This window comes from Lontra canadensis, unplaced genomic scaffold (assembly GCF_010015895.1).
Source record: "Lontra canadensis isolate GAN:19392208 unplaced genomic scaffold, GSC_riverotter_1.0 scaffold61, whole genome shotgun sequence".
Classification (NCBI taxonomy): domain Eukaryota; kingdom Metazoa; phylum Chordata; class Mammalia; order Carnivora; family Mustelidae; genus Lontra; species Lontra canadensis.
Genome location: NW_022631055.1, coordinates 8,660,353 through 8,681,247, shown reverse-complemented (window position 1 = coordinate 8,681,247; position 20,895 = coordinate 8,660,353). Strand labels below are relative to the sequence as shown.

At 34.8% G+C, this 20,895-nt stretch overlaps 1 protein-coding gene and 1 pseudogene across 5 annotated transcripts in view; both read right to left on the bottom strand.

Annotated features, from left to right (window-relative positions):
• The window catches only part of TSGA10 (testis specific 10), a 131,133-nt gene that overhangs the window by 61,647 nt on the left and 48,591 nt on the right, over positions 1 to 20,895 (bottom strand). For all 5 annotated transcript variants that reach the window (XR_004385049.1, XM_032877857.1, XM_032877859.1 and 2 more), the window contains 5 exons: positions 16,835 to 16,950; positions 14,328 to 14,482; positions 10,399 to 10,454; positions 9,146 to 9,314; positions 5,372 to 5,482 (listed from right to left, as the gene is read on the bottom strand). Coding sequence is in view for 4 of the 5 variants with exons in the window: in XM_032877857.1 (XP_032733748.1) it covers positions 5,372 to 5,482; positions 9,146 to 9,314; positions 10,399 to 10,454; positions 14,328 to 14,482; positions 16,835 to 16,950 (607 nt within the window). In the remaining variant the exon portion in view is untranslated. The remainder of the gene's footprint in view (positions 1 to 5,371; positions 5,483 to 9,145; positions 9,315 to 10,398; positions 10,455 to 14,327; positions 14,483 to 16,834; positions 16,951 to 20,895) is intronic.
• LOC116879591 lies at positions 17,944 to 18,083 on the bottom strand (annotated as a pseudogene).

The window sequence follows — 20,895 nt, the reverse complement described above, 5'->3', positions numbered from 1 at the left end:
CAAATGCTTTTTCTGCATCAACTAAGAGGATCATATTGCTCTTATCCCTTCTTTTATTAATGTGATGTATTCATGTTGATTGATTTGTGAATACTGAACCACCTTTGCATCCCAGGAATAAATCCCACTTGGTCGTGGTGAATAATCCATATAATGTACACTTGGAGCCTATTGGTTAGTATCTTGGTGAGAATTTTTGCATCCATGTTTATCAGGGATATTGGTCTGTAATTCTCCTTTCTGGTGGGGCCTTTCTCTGGTTTTGGGATCAAGGTAATGCTGGCCTCACAGAATGAGTATCAAAGTTTTCCTTCCAATTTGATTTTTTGAAACCACTTCAGAAGAATAGGTATTAGTTCTTTTTAAAATGTTTGGTAGAATTTCCCTGGGAAGCCCTGCAGCCCTGGACTCTTGTTTGCTAGGAGATTTTTGATTACTGCTTCAATTGCTTTGCTAGTTATCAGTCTGCTCAGGTCTTCTATTTCTTTCTGTTTCAGTTTTGGTAGTTCATATGTTTCCAGATTGTGTCCATTTCTTCCAGATTGCCTAATTTGTTGGCATATAGTTGCTCATATATTCTTTAAATTCTATTTCCTTGGTGTTGGTCATGATCTCTCCTCTTTCATTCATGATTTTATTTGGGTCCTTTCTCTTTTCTTTTTGGTAGATCTGGCTAGGGGTTTATCGATCTTATTAATTCTTTCAAAGAACCAGCTTCTTGTTTCATTGATCTGTTCTAATAGTCTTTTGGTTTCTACTTCCTTGATTTCTGCTCTAATCCTTATTATTTTTCTTCTCTGGCTTGGTTTAGGTTCTATTTGCTGTTCTTTCATGAGCTCCTTTAGATGTAAGGTTGGCTTGTGTACTTGAGACTTCTCTAATTTCTTGAGAGAAGCTTGAATTGCTAGGTACTTCCTTCTTAGGACCACCTTTGCTAAATCCCAAAGGTTTTGAACAGTTGTAGTTTCATTTTAATTTGTTTCCATGAATTTTTTAAGTACTTCTTTAATTTTCTGGTTCACCCATTTATTCTTTAGTAGGATGCTCTTTAACCTCCAAGTGTTTGAATTCCTTCCAAATTTCATCTTGTGATTGAGTTCAAGTTTCAAAGCATTGTGGTTGGAAAATATGCAAGGAATAATCTCAATCTTTTGGTACCTGCTGAGACCTGATTTGTGACCCAGTATGTGATCTATTCTGGAGAATGTTCCATGTGCACTCCAGAAGAATGTGTATTCTGCAGCTTTAGGATGAAATGCTCTGTCCATTAGAAAAAAAAAAATCAAATTTCCTTTTTGATCTTCTGCTTAGATGATCTGTTTGTTGCTATGAGTCGGGTTTTGAAGTCTCCTAATATTATTGCATTATTATTAATGTGTTTCTTTAATTTGGTTATTAATTGGTTTATGGGATTGGCTGTTCCTAAATTAGAAGCATAAATATTTATATTTGTTAGATCTTCTTGTTGGATAGACCCTTTAGGTATGATGAAGTAGTCCTCTTCATCCCTTACTACGGTCTTTGATTTAAATCTAATTTGTCTGATGTGAGAATTGCTACCTCAGCTTTCTTTTGATGACCACTGGCATGATAAATGGTTCGCCACCCCCCCACTTTCAATCTGGAGATGTCTTTAAGTATACAGTATAGGGATGGGTCTTCTTTTTTATCCAATCTGATACCGTGTGTCTTTTGATTGGAGCATTTAGCGCATTTATATTCAGAGTAACTATTGAAAGATACTAATTTATTGCCATTGTATTACCTGTAAATCCTGTTTCTGTAGATTGTCTGTTTCTTTCTAGTCTATGTTACTGTTGGGCTCTCTCTTCACTTACAGGATCCCCTTTAATATTTCTTGCAAGACTAGTTAAGTGATCACAAATTCCTTTATTTTCTGTTTGTCCTGATAGCTCTTTATCTCTCCTTCCATTCTGAATGCTGGCCTTGCTGGATAAGATATTCTTTGCTGCATGTTTTTCTCATTTATTGTCCTGAATATATTATGCCAGCCCTTTCTGACCTGCCAGGTCTCTGTAGATAGGTCTGCTGCCAGTCTACTGTTTCTACCATTGTAGGTTATGGAGCTCCTGCCTCAAGCTGCTTTCAGGATTTTCTCTGAAATCTGCAAGCTTCACTATTATATGTTGGGGTGTTGATCTATTTTTATTGATTTTGGGGGGCAGTTCCTCTACCTCTTGGACCTGAATGCCTGTTTCCTTCTCCAAATTAGGGAAGTTCTCAGCTATGATTTGCTAAATATACCTTCTGTCCGTCTCTCTCTCTCTCTTTCTTCTTCCTCTGGACCCCAATAATTCTAATATTGATTCATTTTATGGTATTGCTGATTTTTTGAAGCCTCCCCTCATGGTCCATTAGTTGTTTTTCTCTTTTTTTGTCAGCTTCCTTCCTTTCCATTATTTTGTCTTCTATGTCACTGACTCTCTCTTCTACCTCATTTACCCTAACTGTTAGAGCATCCAATTTAGACTGCATCCCAGTTAGAGAATTTTTAACTTGGGCCTGATTAGATTTTATTTCTGCACAAAGAGATTCTCTAGTGTCTTTCATGCTTTTTTCAAACCCAGCTAATAACTTTATAATCATTATCCTGAATTCCAGCTCTAACATTTTATCTATATCCATATCACTTAGATATGTGGCAGAGAGTATTACATCTGGTTCTTTCCTTTGTTTTGAATTCCTACTAGTTATTTTGCCCACAGAAGAATGGATGAACAAGAGAACAAAACAACAACAAAAAATCAACCACAATAGACATATCCAAAGAGGTCAGAATCCAAAAAAGGAAAGAAAAAGAAAAAGAAAAAAGGGGGAAAAAGAGAATATAAAATCCCAGGTGGACAAAACAGGGTGATCGACTTTGTCCTGGGTGTATTTGGGTCTGTTTGTTAGAAGACACTAAATCTCAAAATTGTAAAGAAAGCAAAACTTATATATAAACAAAAATAAAATTTAATACAATGAAAGCCAGAAATGAAAATATCTATAAAATATAAATGTAAAAATGTTAAATATTAAAAATTCATGTTAAAAAATTAGAAACAAAGAGTTGATAAAATAAGGAAATAGCTGAAAAGGGGAAATTTTTTTTTAATTTTTTTTTTAAATTTTTATAAACATATATTTTTATCCCCAGGGGTACAGGTCTGTGAATCGCCAGGTTTACACACTTCACAGCACTCACCATAGCACATACCCTCCCCAATGTCCATGACCCCACCCCCCTCCCCCCAGCAACCCTCAGTTTGTTTTGTGAGATTGAGTCACTTATGGTTTGTCTCCCTCCCAATCCCATCTTATTTCATTTATTCTTCTCCTACCCCCTTAACCCGGCCATGTTGCATCTCCACTTCCTCATATCAGGGAGATCATATGATAGTTGTCTTTCTCCAACTGACTTATTTCGCTAAGCATGATATCCTCTAGTTCCACCCATGTCGTCGCAAATGGCAAGATTTCATTTCTTTTGATGGCTGCATAGTATTCCATTGTGTATATATACCACCTCTTCTTTATCCATTCATTTGTTGATGGACATCTAGGTTCTTTCCATAGTTTGGCTATTGTAGACATTGCTGCTATAAACATTTGGGTGCACATGCCCCTTCGGATCACTACGTTTGTATCTTTAGGGTAAATACCCAGTAGTGCAATTGCTGGGTCATAGGGTAGCTCTATTTTCAACATTTTGAGGAACCTCCATGGAAAAGGGGAAAATTTTTAAATTGAAAGATAAAAGAATCATGAGAAAAAGCTCTCAAATTCTATATAATATTTTCCACTAGTGCTGGAGTTTTGCAATTCTGTGTGCTTGGTAAACTTGATATTCCCCTGATGCTATAGCTGGTCATCTTGCAGAGGGACTTGCTGTGCTGATTTTCATGTGTCTTTGCCTGGGCAGAGTTGTACCACCCTTTGCCAAGGGGCCAGGCTCAGTGTAAGCTGCTTTGGGTTCTTCTATGTAGCTTTCATTCCCTGGAGGCTTTCTGTGCTACTTCAGAGGACCAAAATAAAAAACGGCAGTGCACTGATCTCCAGCCCTGGAGCTGAAAGATGGCGGCCCCCTTTCTTCCTTAAACCCTCAGGGAAAAGCAATCTTCACTTTTCAGAGTGCCAAACTCTGCAGACTCCTGCTCTATGCACACACAACAACCCTCCTTGTGGAAGGAAGGGTTGCCATAGGCCTGCAGGGCCCCTGCATAGACAGCGGGTTTGTGGTTTATGGCACAAACCAGTTTGTGGTTTATGGCAAACCAAGCTGCAAGCCCACTCCCGGGCTCACTGACCATAGCCACCCTGCTCCAGTGCTTGGGAACTATGCCAGCTCAGGCATCCCTGTTCTTTCTGTGACCCCAGGGATCTCGAAACCACACTATCCCATCTAGAATTCTGCCCCACTTTGCCACCTGAGCACCTTTCAGGCAGGGACATCTCTCAGTGGGGCAGACTTCTAAAAGTCCCGATTTTGCACTCTGGGGCTCTATCACTTTCCAGTAGCTGATTTATAGAGGCTCCCTCTCCCCACTGTTTATCATACTATATTACATTTCCTCAGATTCACTTCTCCACACCTCTTCCTTGCAAAAAATGGTCGTTTTTCTATTTGTAGAATTCCAGCAATTCTTTTCTTACATCTCAGGTTGAATTCATAGGTGTTCAGAATGCTTTGACAGTTATCTAGCTAAATTAAAGGGACTAGATGAAACAAGGTCCTTTATTCTTCTGCCATCTTGCCCCCCTCTCCCAACTACAGCATTTTAGATAATATTTTACCTAATGGGCTTACCTAACTCCTTGGTCAAGCTGTCTATTCCAGCGTTGCCACCCATATACCCAGATTTATTTGGTATTATCTGATGTATGCTACAAATGTTTGGTCAAATGATTACTAACAGAGAATTATAGAGCAGAGTCATATATTCTCAAGTCCTAAGAAATAGATGGCCCCATAACAAGGTGATCAATTCTGATCTGCTACCAAATCTGGTGGAGCTTCTTTTGTCAAAGGTTTATAAACTGAAAACTACCATTTTTCAAATATAAGTGATTTTTGTCTTTTTTTCCTTCACCTATTTAGCAGGATTCTAGTTATCTAGAATGGCTGAGTGGCAAACTAAAAGCGACATATTCTTGAGTTATCTTTCTGGACATTGGTGTCATTCTAAAGATATAGTCACATTTACAGTGACATTTACATATACAGTAAACATACAGACGACCCATCATTGTCAACACAAAAATATGCTACGTATTAAGGGAAGACTTGACTCATCTGGTTCCTATGATCAATAACTTTAGCAAAATCTCTTAGGTGTCATGAGCAAAGAGGAAAAAACTATATACATACTTCAGATTTTAATATATTCTTCAGCTTGTTAACCTCCAAATTAGTATCTTGGACCTTCTGTTTTATGTCATTAAGTTCATTGTGCGTATCATTCAATTTTTTAGACAGGGCCTATAAGAAAAAGATAGCTAGATTTGACTATGAAAAAGTAAAAAAAAAAAACAAAAACTCTGTGTCAAAAACTACCATAAATTTTAAATATTTTTAATAAATAGTAATAAATAAAAGTTAATATACCTAATATACAAAACTCATAAAAACCTAAAACACCCCAAATCCTCATGCCTTTTAATATCACACTCTTCACCTTAAGACCTTGTAACTCCTTCCAGTGAGTCAAAGTCCATTTAACTTGCCTTCACAATTTGTTTGGCTAATGGAACAATAAACAATATAACACAAATACAGACTAGAAAATTATTTATTTATTTATTTACTGGGACTTTCTGTTTGCTGCTTTTGAGAATACTGCAACTATTACCATGTGAATAAATCTGGGTGAGGCTGTGGGATTATGGGAGACATGAGGCCCATCATCCTACTAGTGAAAAAACAAAACAGAAAACACAAGAATCAAAATAGTAAATAAGTGAAGAACCCAAGCAGAAAATTCACAAAGGAAGCACAAGTAGATAATACTTGAAAAAAGTTAAAATTTACTAGTAATCAAAAATATGTTTTTAACTTTTTAAACTTTTAAGATTTTTACATTTTAATTTTAAAAATAATTTTTAAAATCAAATACTATATTGCCTATCAAATCAGCAAAGAATTAAAGTTACTCTGTTATGGCAAGGAATAAGCATTTCCATGTATCTTGGTGTAAACATAAATTTGCAAAAAGCAAATCTGTGATCTGCTATTTGTTATCTATCATCTATTTCAAGAAACATTTTTAAATGTTCATAAAAACAGGAAAGACAAATATGTTTTAGAAAAAACGAATTTTTTGAAGGTGGTACATAGATACATAAGTATTCACTACCTTTGAAAACGTCCACTTAGAAAAGTTTTTTTTTTAAATTTATAAAACAAACTTCATAAACTCTGATTTGATTTAAAACTAAATCTAGAAAAATTTAACATAACAAAGAATGTTCACTAAGGCAGTATCTGTTATGGTGACAATATTCACATTAAGTGAATGATGTCATAAAAAATAGTATCTACATAGTCCACATACAAGATATCTATGAGAAATGTTTAGAATAACTTTTTAAAAAGATTTTACTTATTTATTTGACAGAGAGAGAGAGAGAAAGCACAAGCAGGGAGAGTAGAAGGAGAAGCAGGCTCCCCGCTGAGCAGGGAGCCCGATGTGGGACTTGATCTCAGGACCCCGAGATCATGACCTGAGCCAAAGGCAGTCGCTTAACCATGTGAGCCACCCAGGTGCCCCTAGAATAAATTTTAATAACAGAGGAAAATGTTCATCTATATTTTGTTAAAAAGTCAGGATAAAACACTAAAAATACTTCCTCCTAATTTGTTAAAAATTATGATTTTGAGGACGATATTTTTTTAAAGGCTTCTGCTTTCTAAATTTTCTATGATATGGTACTAAACTTGTGGTCCACAGAGGGATCCATCTTCTATCCCTTGGGCCTATAACTCAAACAAAGGGAAAAAACTACTCCTGAACAAATGTAAATTGTTTAAACAACAATTTTCTTATGATTATTAGAAAACATTTATGAAGTTTTAACAAAGCAGAGGAGTGCTTATGATGTCACAGTAAGCTAATAATAGCTACAAGATATTTATCCAGTGATTATGTTAGACGATCCAATGAGTGCTTTCCAGGAATATTTTCATTTGCTCTCCATTTCTACATATATAAACTGAGATTCAAAGAAGTTAAATGGTATGATCCCACAGCCAGGCAGGACATTCAAACTCATGAATCTTAAATACTCCACTCTTCTGCCTTATCATGTAGAAAAAAGCTTGATATAAAATGGCATGTGGTTTTATCCCAGTTACATTAAAAATTCATGTAAATGAAAGTATAAAAAGTATTTAAAACACATGGAAAATCAGTAAAAAAAAGTATGTTAACATATTTTTACCATTTTACCATTTACCATTAACATGGTAAAAAGTGTTCAATCTAGTTTTTCATAAATATAAGGTATATTTACCTTTAGTCTACTTGCTCTAGCTATAAGTAGAGTGTATAAAAGTAGATCCTATTTATGTTTTTTATTGCTATACATTAACTTAAAAAAAACTCTCAGAATAATTTTAGATTTACAGAAAAGTTGTGAAATTGGTACAAAGAGGGGCACCTGGGTGGCTCAATGGGTTAAAGCCTCTGCCTTTAGATCAGGTCATGAATCGGGCTCTCTGCTCAGCGGGAAGCCTGCTTCCTCCTCTCTCTCTCTGCCTGCTTCTCCGCCTACTTGTGATCTCTGTCTGTCAAATAAATGAATAAAATCTTAAAAAAAAAAAAAAAAGAAAATGGTATAAAGAGTCCCCATCTACCCTATACTTGATGTCTTCTTACATCAGTGTGGTATAATTATCACCATTAATGAAACAAATTGATATATTACTAACTAAAGTCCACATTTTATGCAAAATTGCTTCATTTTTATATAGTATGCTTTTTCTATCCCAGGGTCCCATTATTCACTAACTTTTTTTAAGAAAAGATTTTATTTATTTATTTTCAGAGAGAGGATGTGTGAGCAGGGAGAGGGGCAGAAGGAGAGGGAGAGATAGAATCTCAAGCAGACTCCCTGCTGAGTGTGGAGCCTGATGTGGGCTTGATCTCACCTGGGCTCAATCTCCCCACTGTGAGACAACGACCTGAGCTGAAATCAAGAGTCAGAAGCTTAACCAACTGAGTCACCCAAACATCCTTCATTAATATTTGATCAAAGTATTTTAACAGCTCAGGCAATTTTTTTTTAAAGATTTTATTTATTTGACAGAGATCACAAGTAGGCAGAGAGGCAGGCAGAGAGAGAGGAAGGGAAGCAGGCTCCCCACTGAGCAGAGAGCCCGATGCTGGGCTCGATCCCAGGACCCTGAGATCATGACCTGAGCTGAAGGCAGAGGCTTTATTTAACCCACTGAGCCACCCAGGTGCCCCAGTTCAAGCAATTTTTTTTATAATTAACAAAGCATTGCAGTTTTATATCTGTTTATATAAATTAAAAATATTTAACAATTAAAACTACAGACTTTCATGATGCAAACTAAACACACTGAGAGTGACAGCAAGTGAGGGAACCATTTAGACTAAGTCATTTTAAGTGGGGCAAGAAAGCTTCCCAAAAGAGTTTTTAATGCTCAAATTAAAATAATGATATTGGAAATGAAAAGAGTGGATATACCGAAATATATTGGCTTAAGGAGGGAATAATTATAAAATTTCCCAAAGAATCATAGTGCTAAAGAGGACCAAAATATGTAGCATAGTCCATACACTCATACTTAAACAGAATAATCGTCCATCAAATAAATCTATCCGTCTCTCAAAAGTTTCTGAAGGCTTTTATCTTTCTTTGTTAATTTGTTCAAATATTTATTGTCAAGGAAGTACTTCCTAAGGTTTAATATAAATCTATTATATCACCACTCCCTCTCTCCTTTAATACTTCATGTCTGAAAATTTCATTTAGAAATTATGTGTCATATTCTGTGTAATAAAGATTAAAAAATGGCTGATTCCAAAGTCTGAGCTCTTCTACAAAATGAAATGAGGACTGTGTCTCAGAATAAAACAAAAATTTTCTTGGAGAAAAAAGATTCTAGGTGGAAGTATACCTGGTTTTCTTGTTTAGCTTTAGAAAACTGTTCTTGGAGACCGTCATTCTCATGAGCCAAGAGATCTCTCTCCCTGGCAATCTGAGCCAGCTCATCATTTGTTTCATCCAATTGCCGACGCATTCTGGAAATGTCTTGTTCACACATAATTAGGGCTTCAGTAGACTGTCTATTCCACAGATCAGATAATACATAAGTAAAGACATTTTACCAAAAACAGAATAACAAATTCTCATAAGATAGAAGAGTGACAGTTAAGCAAGAAAACATTTGACATTTTAAACACACTTAAAATTTAAATATAGTTCACAGGAATTTCTCTATGTTGCTCACAGTTCACAATAAAAAGGGAGGTTAAATATACATAATAGTCAATGATTTGCTAAGTATTTCAAAACTTCTGACATTCAAGTATAAGAAAGCCTTCATTCTACCTCTAGCTGCTATAGCTTAGTCTTCTTTGCAGGTACTTTGTCCTTTGTCCTCTTAAAAATTAATGGTTCTCAGGGCTTAACTCTCAGACTCCTTCCTCTTCTCACTCTACCCCTTCCTCAGAAAATCCATTCATAGCCATGGCTCCCAGCCGCATCTTCAGATGACTCTGAAATCTTATCTCTAGCCTCAGCCTCTTCCTTAATACTTCAAAATCATATTTAACTGATTACTAGACATATCTACAGGAAAGTCTCAAAGGTTCTTCAAATTCAGTGGAAAATCATGTGTTTCCACATACTTTCTTAACGCCCAGTTCATCCCTACCCAGAAACCTGGCATTCTCCTAGATTCTCTCCCTCATAAGCACCTCACTCCTCTGTCTCCCAACTCATCTACCCCAATCTAGCATCATCTCTTCGGCCTGGGTAATCTTTCTAACACAAAAATCTTCCTGATTTTAATGATTTCTTATTGTCCAAAAGATAAAATCAAGACTCATTTGTCTATACCACAGGCCTCTGCCTAGTTAGACTTTCCTTCTACTGCTTCTCTTACACTTTGGGTTCCAACACACTCACCTACTTGTCATTCAAGAGGCTCTTGAATGTGATCTGTGGTTCTTTGCTATTCCTTTTACCTTTACATGGCTAACACCATGTTTTGTTTTACTTCCCTAGACAGACTTATGCCTCCTTTCAACATTAGAAAGTTATCACCTCATAGGTAACACTAAGCCCCTTGTCTCCTACTGTCTTTGTACCTAACATCAAACTTTGCCCCCAATAAGTGCTCAAATTTTGGTGGAGTGAACAATTTACCTTGATGCCTGTTCCATCTCAGCAATGATATTCTTCATGCCTGAAATGGTCTTTTCCTTGAAAAATAATACAAGTATTAAATTTAAAAATTATTTTAAATAATTTCTCTTAAAACTAAATGAACAAAAATAAATCCTCCCTTTTTGATTCCTATTCAGTTTTAAACATTCACATCTATTCTTTTCTACACTTTAAAACTAAAGCATATATATCAGTGTAGATGTACTGGATAAAAACAAGATTATGCTTATAAAAGACCATACTTAGGTACATTGGTATGAGATCAATATAGCAAATACTTTGTTAAAATGTTTTGTGTAGTCACCCAGCAACACAAAGACCCCATAATCACCCTGTTCTTGTTGGCAAACCAGTGGTTTGACATTGGAGTGTTGTATATTGGGAACAGAACTGATTTACCTCCTCACTTCTCCATGTTGTAAAACCCAGCAAAGTGAATTATTTAACACTAATTTAAATTCTGAGCAATAATAACTGTGATAAAGTAAATTATTTATATTAGTAATCACATCATCTTCAAAAAGCTATTCCAATTGAATTACTTATAAAAGTATACTATTAATTTTAGATGTAAGCTAATAAAAAGATAAGCATTAGGCCTAGAGCAAAAATATAAAAATAAACTACTGACATTCTCCCTTTTTGAGGGTATGGTGAGGGAGAATTAATGGAATCAGTTAAGGCTCAGGGTATGAATATCTTAATGCCATCAATACCATCACTACGCCTCCTCTTTCTAAAACTCTCATTGATCCTGAGGTAGTGACAGATAACTGTACACAAATAATTAGGGCTACATTAGACCTTAAAAAAAAAGGAGGAAAATTATTCTTTCACTAAGGAACTACATTTCATTTTGCCCTTTGAATTTTCAAATCCTTAATAACCAAGCAGTAAGATGAAAAACTAAATCCATAGTTAGTAACCAAGCAGTAAGATGAAAAACTAAATCCATATTTCCCAACCAGTTCTGTTCCCGTTCTTTAGAGAGACAGTTGTGTGTATGTGAGTGTATGTTAGTTATCTTCCTTTATTCATGTGCTCCTCTTGAGGTTATTTTAGCTCCAGTTTCCCATTCTGCTTTCTGGTAAAATGGTGCAGACATCTGGCAGTAATGGATATCAGAATATAGTTAAAATACATATTAGCAAAACAGTTAAACACCTTTAAGAAGCACAAGCCAATAAAGAGAAAATACTGCCTAAAATGGAATATTTACACAAGGTTTTAAAATATAACAATACATTTCTAAATAAATTATAAAAAACTAACTGAACTTCTAGTATTTCTGAAAGCCATTAGTTGGTTAAAACTCTAAATATGGGTTATAATGACTTCCTTTATCAGTAGAAATTTATATTGGAAGTAAGATTCTCTGAGAACATTGTAAAGCATCCGGACAATAAAATTATTGGGTAAAATCTAATATCTTCTTACCCTATTTTTCTCTTAATATGACCCTAATGTCATTATTTCCTAAATTGTTGAGATCTATGCCATCATTATCAATGTAATATTCCTTGTACAACCTCAATATGCTTATCCAGAGATACAGACTCAAGTTAATTATTAAAAATTCAATGTGAAAATGGTCATAAATCTACTTGGAAAAAAGAAATGAACTAAAATATTTCACAAATAGTTCTATTATTATTAAAAAACTGTGAACTTGCTATGGAGTTTTCTAACTTTAATTGGTAGCAACTAGTAAAATATCTTTTAAAACTATGATTACCAGAAAAAAATTTCTCCTTATTCACTATAATGTAGGCTTTTTCCATAGTAATCTATTTATGTAATCACAAGATTAGACTGTAAAATTACTGCTTTTTACTGAAGGGTATTTGCAAATTCAGTTCTGAAATACTATTGTAGAGAATATTTTCTCTTTTGAATGTCTAACACTGTTTTAAAAAGTTATTTTCCCTTCAGAGGATGGATGTGCTTACATTCGTGATCTTTTTTTTTTTTTTTTTTTTACATTCATGATCTTATTTGAAGGTCTTGATTTTGAGATGGACTTGCAAATCAGTATTCCTCATGAAGAAAAAAATAATGTTGGCAAGTTAGCAGAATCGAAGATACATGAAATATTAGATACAGCAGAGGAAAGCAATTCAGAAATTTCTAAATAATTTGTTTCTAAATGTTAGTGTTTTTAAAGAAAATCGTAACAAACTATTCAAAAAGTGTTCTGAATAAAATCAGAAGTAAAACTCCACTTCCCCAAAACCCATAAAATATCAAAAATATTAAGGCATAACTATAATGAGTCAGTCTTTTCCACAAATCAAAATTTACTATCTCATGAACTTAGATAGCAAGATCTCAATTGTGCTCATGATTCCCAAATCTATTAACTTCACTTCAACTTTCTCTCCAAACTTAAAAATCCAAGAGCCTATGACTATTGCAACTATGTGTTCCAAAGACATGTCAATAATCTTCCTAAGCCTGTTTGATTTGTTTCTTAGTTCATGCACAGGAACTATCCATGTAGTTTCTAAGTCAGAAAGCATATCTTGTCAATCTTCCCTAAAAGATCTATTTCTCTTACAGATACTGCTACTATCCTAACAAAATTCTTATTGTTTTACTCACGGCTGGTATCCTTGTCACTATACTCATTTCCCTATAGTCCATTCTTTACATGGATTAACAAGTGCCAGAATATTTGTTTCAACAAAAAGATCTAATCATGACACATCTTTTACAGTATTTCAATGATTCTCTATATCCATGATGATAGAGTCTAAACTCAGTATCACATGTATTTCTATGATTTGTTGCTTAACCGTCCCACCTCATCTTTTGCCACCCAGCCCTGCTCCCATACTGACCTCTCTTGAAATTCTTTTATGAAAGTCACTGGGCTTCCACAGAAGCTGCTTAACCTGTCTGGATCTCCCATTCTCTCACTGTCCCCTTTGTCTAAATCTTGTCCCGGCTATCCCTAGTCATCAGACAGCAGCCCAGGCACTTCCTGGAAGGCTCTCTAGATCTTTCTCCTCCCCTAATCCAATCCCCAGCCCGAATTAGATGTGTTTCTGCCTAACTCCATTTGCACATTGTGTACATATTGCTATTGCACTTAGCACATTCCATCAAGATAGCATCTTAATTTATCTTTCTCCCAATTATACTGCAGCCTAATGGAAGGCATACCACTCAACCTCAGTTTCTAACATTATACCTGGTACATGCCAATAAATGTTTGTTAAATGCATGGATGGGTGGATGGATGGACGAATGGATAAATGAATGAATTAGATCCCTTAGAGAGGGAAAAGACCTTATTATAATGATGCTACCTTCACTTAACTCATTTGTGGGAAACAGTTCAGGAATTGTCTTCAGAATTGGTTTATGAAATAGATAAGGGTATCAATATTTCTCTGCCTTTTTGGCAACACCTTTGTTAGTGTTCTTTGAACAACAAAAAATGTGGGATGGAGATTATCATCCATCTTTATTTACCAGCTACATATGATCTATTCTCAAAGGCTGAGGAGGATGCAAAAATATGCTCCTAGTTTTGAGCACAATCACAAAAGGCAGTTTTTTAATGGACATATTGCTTCCCAAAATGGCTGCCTGAAAATATAAGTTCTGGTGTTCTTTTAAAAACAAATCTATCTCACCGTTTCATTACTATGCTTCACATTTTGATATTTGAATTAGTTATTACCAGTGAATGTTAATCACAATTTATGAGGGAAAATCAATTTTAAAAATATTAGTGGACTTGAACACACAGTTCCCAAGATTATCTTGAAATTATCTTTGAAATTTTCCAAATCAGATTCTATAGTTTCAACTCTCTAGGAAAAAAAAATTGAGAAAATTCTATTATTTTATTCAGATTCAAGTTCAAACATTTCTTTTAAACCACAGTTCTCAGAACATACTTTCATTGCCAAACTCTCTCCAAGGGATGCAATATTCTCAGATTTTTTATCCAAACATGCTTGCAGGCATTCCTTTTCTTTAGCCAGATCGTTGAGGGTTGCACCAAGAATGCTGATTTCTTCTCTCTGGGCAATACTTTGCCTGGTAAAATTATCTAAATATGTAATCATAAAGGCATTGTTTTAATCAAGATAATTTTCTTTCTAGTTCAAGCAGATTAAAATGCTTTTCAAAGTAAATTCTCCTATATTGTGTTCAATGACTAAAAATAAGTACTGTATCCCAAACAAAAAATAGCTTTTGTTGTTAGTGATTAAAAACTAAGATGAATCATGAAATACTAAATGACTCATAAATGTAAAAGCACAATTAACACATTTAAATTAGAACAGCAAAGGAAAGCTCTATATCACAAGTTCTTGAAGTAGATTTACATGTGTGGTGGGGGAGGAGATGGTGCATGAGTGGTCAAAATGAGTGGAATATTAAATCAACCTGTGACCTCTCTCCCTCTAATTTCTCCACCATTATACTGAACTTGGTAACTAAAATAATATATTTAATTAGTTCATCTTCAGAGTCAAATGTCTCCTGATATTCTGATTTTTCTAAAGTAGGGTTATAAAAATTCCCAGGGGGGGAAAATCCCGTAAAGTCTGATTTGATTTGTGATAACAGTGTTAGTATTGTGCCAACAATGTCAGTATCGAAGGCCTGATTGACTGGTATAGAATAGCAGTTTTCAAATTGTGGTTTTTCATCCAGCACCATCAGCATCATCTGGGAACTTATCAGAAATATAAATTCTGAGGTCCCATACCAGAAATTCTGAATCAGAAATTCTGAGTGGGCAGAGCAATTTATGTTTTCAGAAACACCCCACCCATGTGATTCTAATGCATGACAAATTTGGAGAACCACTTGAGGAATTAGCAAAGATACAAAAAGCCTTGGCTATATCTTATTTCAAAGAGCCTAGCTACAGTGATGTTTATTAGCTCTCCAAGTAATTCTGACACACACCAAAGTTTGAGAAACCCTGGTCCAGAGCTCTACAAGGGAAGTTTGTTACACCATACCTCAAGGTAAATCCTTGGGAACAGTCATCCAGAGCAATGCTAAGGGAGGTAAAACCATATGCCAAGAGGATGATCTATACAGTACTTAAAAATACATCATGTCCCTTTTCCAGAGAGCACTGTCTTTAAGGTAAACCACATGTTTTGGGTATTCTGATATTTGAGTTCTTTCTCAATGGCATAAAATAAATACATTTTAAAACTCTAAAACACCTCTACATATCTCCTAGCTTAAAAAAAAATCCTCGACGTCACATTCCACTTAAGCTACCATACTGTTTTTCTGCTTCTGTTAATAGCTAAGTTAAAGAGACTTCTATTGTCTCCTGTCACTACCTCCTCGCTTCCCAATCATTCCTCAACCAACATCCAACACTCCATTCACACTTTTTTCGGTCAATGTTACCAAAACCTCCAATGTGCCAAATACAATCAGTATTTTTCATTCTTACCTTCTTTCTCAAAGATATCTGAATATTGATCATACCTTCCTTTTAAAACTATTTTGCTCTCTTGCCTCCCAAAATAACACTCACTTCTGGGTTCTCCTACTTCTTTTGCTGCTTCTTACTGAGTCCTGGATCCTCTTCTCTTTCTCTACATTTTCCCTAGGCAATTTCATGGTTTTAAAATATCATTTATATGCTGATGTGTCCCAGATGTTTATCTTTAGCTTAGATTTCTCTTCTGAGATAAAAACTTATCTCTTTAACTGCTTACCTTACATTTTTATTTAGACTTAAAATACCAAAAATGTCTTCTTTAATATTCCCCTTCTATAATTCTCTTATAATATTTACTATTTTAATAAAAAGCACTTCTACTCACCTAACTGTTTATGCCAGACATTTTTTAACTACAAAACGGAAAATGTTTAAAAAAAATACTCCCCATTTTAAGATGGGCTTTTTAATAGTCCTGACCAAAATTTTACTTTACAATTATAAGAAGATTAAGTTATGACCACATTTTCACAGAAATCACTGGTAAGAAACATAAATAGGATACTTCATAAAAACAATATTCTCTATGAACCCAAGTGATAGCATATAGTCAAACATATGTACATTTGCCACCAAAATAATATACAGATATGTACTATGTTTCATTATAACACTATGGACAAGACACAATGTAGTACAAACAATTGTAAACTTACAAGGGATCAGGACAAATTTACAAAATGTCACTGTTTTGTTCAGCTATTTCTTCACTGAAAAATATGAAGCCATGTCTAAATATTTATGGTCCTAAGTATAGTAAAAAAATTTTACTATCAAAGAAAAAACACATTTTTCCACAATTCTTAAGTGATAAATGTTTAATTTATGGGCTATTTCCAAGTTTATGTTATAACTAAACAGAAGAAAACACGTTTTTCTACCAGATTGTAAAATATATATATTTATCATGGGGAAAAAACTCACCAATTTTCTCATCCAAGCACATAATTTTCTCCTGAGTAAGCTGTAGCTCATACTTTTTCTTAGCAAGATGTCGCTGAGTATCAGAAAGATCTTTTTCTGTGTTTTCATATAAAAGTCTGTAAACATTTTAATAATAAAACTAATTCTGAAATTTTTTTGTTTTATCAACTTTTTAGTGTATTTAAATATAAAAACTGGTAAGGACAGTAATACACATTTTGTTTTAAATTTTTTAAATAAAAGTACATTAAAGGAAGTTTGGAGAATAAATAGTAAAAAGTTCTCCATCAAAATCTACTATTAGGAAAAAAAAAGCTACTATTAGCATTTTTGTGTTCAGTATTCAGTACTTTTTCACAATATATATTTTAAAGTTATCATACTATATATTCAAAATTGAATCCTGTTTTTTTCCACTTACACTTAATCTTTAATATTTTTTAGTCCTATAATACAGCCCTCCAAATCACCATTTTATGGCTGAAAAGTATTATATGAACAATAGCCATTTACTTTTTTTTTTTTTAAAGATTTTGTTTATTTGTCAGAGAGAGAAAGAATGCACAAGCAGTGGGAGCAGCAAGCTCCCCACCAAGCAAGGAGCTGGATGTGGGACTCCATCCCAGGACTCTGGGATCATGACCTGAGCTGAAGGCAAATGCTTAGCCGAATGAGCCACCCAGGTGTCCCAAACGTAAAGTACTCTCTTTTTTTTTTTTTAAAAGATTTTATTATTTATTTATTTGACAGAAAGAGAGAGTGCACAAGCAGGGGGAGCAGCAGAGGGAGAGGGAGAAGCAGGCTCTCCACTAAGCAGGGAGCCCGATGCAGGGCCTCAGTTCCAGTACCCTGGGATGATGACTCCAGCCAAAGGCAGACGCTTAACCAACTGAGCCCCCCCAGATGCCCCAGCATAAAGTACTCTTGAGACAACACCCACAGAAAACCAGGTTATCAGAAATACCCCACCACAACCGAAATAATAAAAACAAACCCCCCTCCAGTATATACACACCAACAGAAGTTACCATGAAAAAAAAAACATAAAACAAAAAACCACCCACTATCAAAAGCATAAATAACTGGTCTTCACTTCAACAAAGAAAAACCAGAGGAAAGTACGAATGCAGTCTCCCACTACCACAAATTATGCTGCTGAATTCCCCACATTTGGGGGAAATCACGGGGGTCAGCACATCTGGAGTGCAATGGATAAGCCTAGCCCTGGGAAAACCACCTTTGTGAGTATAAAAAATTTTTTGAAAATATAGTGAAATTCCACTGTAGTCCAAATGAAGAATCTTTTCATATGCCTTGATGAAGTATTATCTTAGCTTTTTTTCTTGTAAAGCAGCATTTAAAAATGCATGCTAAAGGCTCCCTCACTGGCTCATTCAGTGGAATGCACAACTCTTGATCTCAGGGTTATGGGTTCAAGCCCCACACTGGGTATAGCTATTACTTTAAAAAAAAAAAAAACTTTAAAAACTGCATGCTAAAATCAGAGGTATAAATGTAACAAGCCTATCAATTCACATGATAATGATGAGTCCTGAAAGAGGCATATACCTTCCAAGGCATACTGTGGCTATTCTTATGCTATTAAATTGCATTGCAGCCATACACTTTCCAAAAGAGCCATATTCCCCAGCACAACACAGGGATCCCTCTATTAAGAAAAACAAAATAGAAAATTACACACATAAGCAGAATTTCTAAAATCAGACCTTTAAATCACTGACCAACAAACCCACACCTAAAGCAGACATTTAATAGCAACTTTAGAAATAAAGCTCTTAGCTTCTTTTGCAGACTATTGTAACACTGATGTCAGAAAAGACTCTTACAACTCCTCTAAGATATATTTAGAACTTTAAACAACCGACTTTTCTTTTTTCCAAGTGCCCAGAGTCATAGAGGAGATTTTTGGTTGCTTCCAAGCTTGGGCAATTATGATTAAAGCTGCTATAAACATCGTGTGCAGGTTTTTGTGTACACATAAGATTTCAACTACTTTAAGTACAACAGAGCACTATATGATAAGAGTGTGTTTAGCTTTGTAGAAACCGCTGAACTGTCTAATAAAGTGGCTGTACCATTTTGAATTCCCACCAGCAATGAATAAGTGTTGCTATTGAACCACATCCTCACCAGCTTTTATTTTCAGTGATTGAGATTTTGTCCATTCTAATAGGTATGTAATGGTATCTCACTGTTGTTTTAATTTGTATTTCCCTGGTGACCTATGATGTAAAACACCTTTCATACGCTTATTTGCCACCTGGATATCTTCTTCGTGGAGATCTGCTAAGGTCTTGGCCCATTTTTTAATTGGGTTGTTTGTTTTCTTATTGTTGAGTTTTAAAAGAGTTCTTTGTATGTTTTAGATCCAGTTCTTTATCAGCTGTGTCTTTAGCAAATATTTTCTCCCAGTTTGTGGCTTGGCTTCTCATATTCTTGACATTGTCTTTAGCAGAGCATAAGTCTTTAATTTTAATGAAGTACAGTTAATCAGTTATTTCTTGCATGGACTGTGCCTTTGCTGTTATACCTAAAAAAGTCATCAACATACTAAAGTCATCTAGGTTTTCTCCTGTTATCTTGTAGAGGTTTTACAGTTTTGCATTTTACATTTAGGAATGTGATCCATTTAGAATTAATCTGAAGGTGTGATATCTGTGTTGCAACTACCTCTGCTCTATTGTATTGCTTTTAAAAGCTCCTTTGTCAAAGATCAGTTGACTATATTTATGTGGGTCTATTTCTGGGCTCTCTGATCTGTTCCACTGATCTATTTGTCTATTCATTTACCAATACCACATTGTCTTAATTACTGTAACTTTATCTCAAGTCTTGATGTCAAGTTTGACCAGTGCTCCAACTTAGTTTTTCTTCAATGTTCTGTTGCCTATTCTTTTGCCTCCCCATATAAACTTTAAAATCTGCTCACTGATATCCACAAATAATTTGCTGTGATTCTAATTAGAACTTACTGAATCTATAGATCAAGTTGAGAAGAATGGACATCTTGAAAATATTATGTTTTCCCATCTGTAAATAAAGAATATTTTTCTTTCTTTTTTAAAAAAAGATTAATTTATTTGCAGGGGAGGAGAGGCAAAGGGAGAGGGAAAGAGAATCCTTAAGCAGACTCCCTGCTGAGCACAGAGCCCAATTCAAGGGCCCAATCTCATGACTCTGAGATCACGACCCAAGCCAAAATCACAAGTAGGATGCTTAAGCAACTGAGCTAACCCCGGCACCCCTAGAATATTTTTCAGTTTATTTAGTTCCACTTCGATTTCTTTTGTACTTTTTTTTTCTTTTGTACCGATTTTGTACTTTTTCTCATATAGATCTTATACATAATTTGTTAGATTTACACTTAAGTATTTATTTTGGGGGGTACTAATATATATGGTACTGTGTTTTCAATTTTAAATTCCATTTCTTCATTGCTAGTATTAAAAAAACAACTGATTTTGTATATTAACCACATATCCTGCAATCCTGTAGCAACTGCTTATTAGTTCTAGATTTTTTGTTAATTATTTTGTATTTTCGACATAGAATATCATGTCATCTACAATAGATTTTAATACCGAAATCTTTTTGGTCTCAAATACCCAGACTCAAACTGAACTGGTCTTGGAATCACTGGACACAAAGACCCAAACTAACTTTTTATTACCAGAAAGCTCTATCAATCATTCAACTATATGGAAAATTCTTCTTGGGCCTACAGATGTTTCATACACTGATGCAGACACACAAGTTTCTTTTTTTTTTTTTTAAATCTACTTCTAGGAAATGTTCTGAAAATACTCTAGCTTTTTTACTATCATTGTCTGACACAGAAACCCAAAGAGAAGAACTTGTGCTACACTAAAATATACCTGTTTGAAAGAAAAGTTCACCTAAGCAGTATAGGAACACAGATAATGAGTATTGGTTTTGAAACACTGGGAAATTTCTTCTTCCACCAGCAGTGAAACCCAAACAGAAATGGAATAATTTCTTTTTGACTGATTTGGCTTGGAATACTATGGAACTTCAGTTTA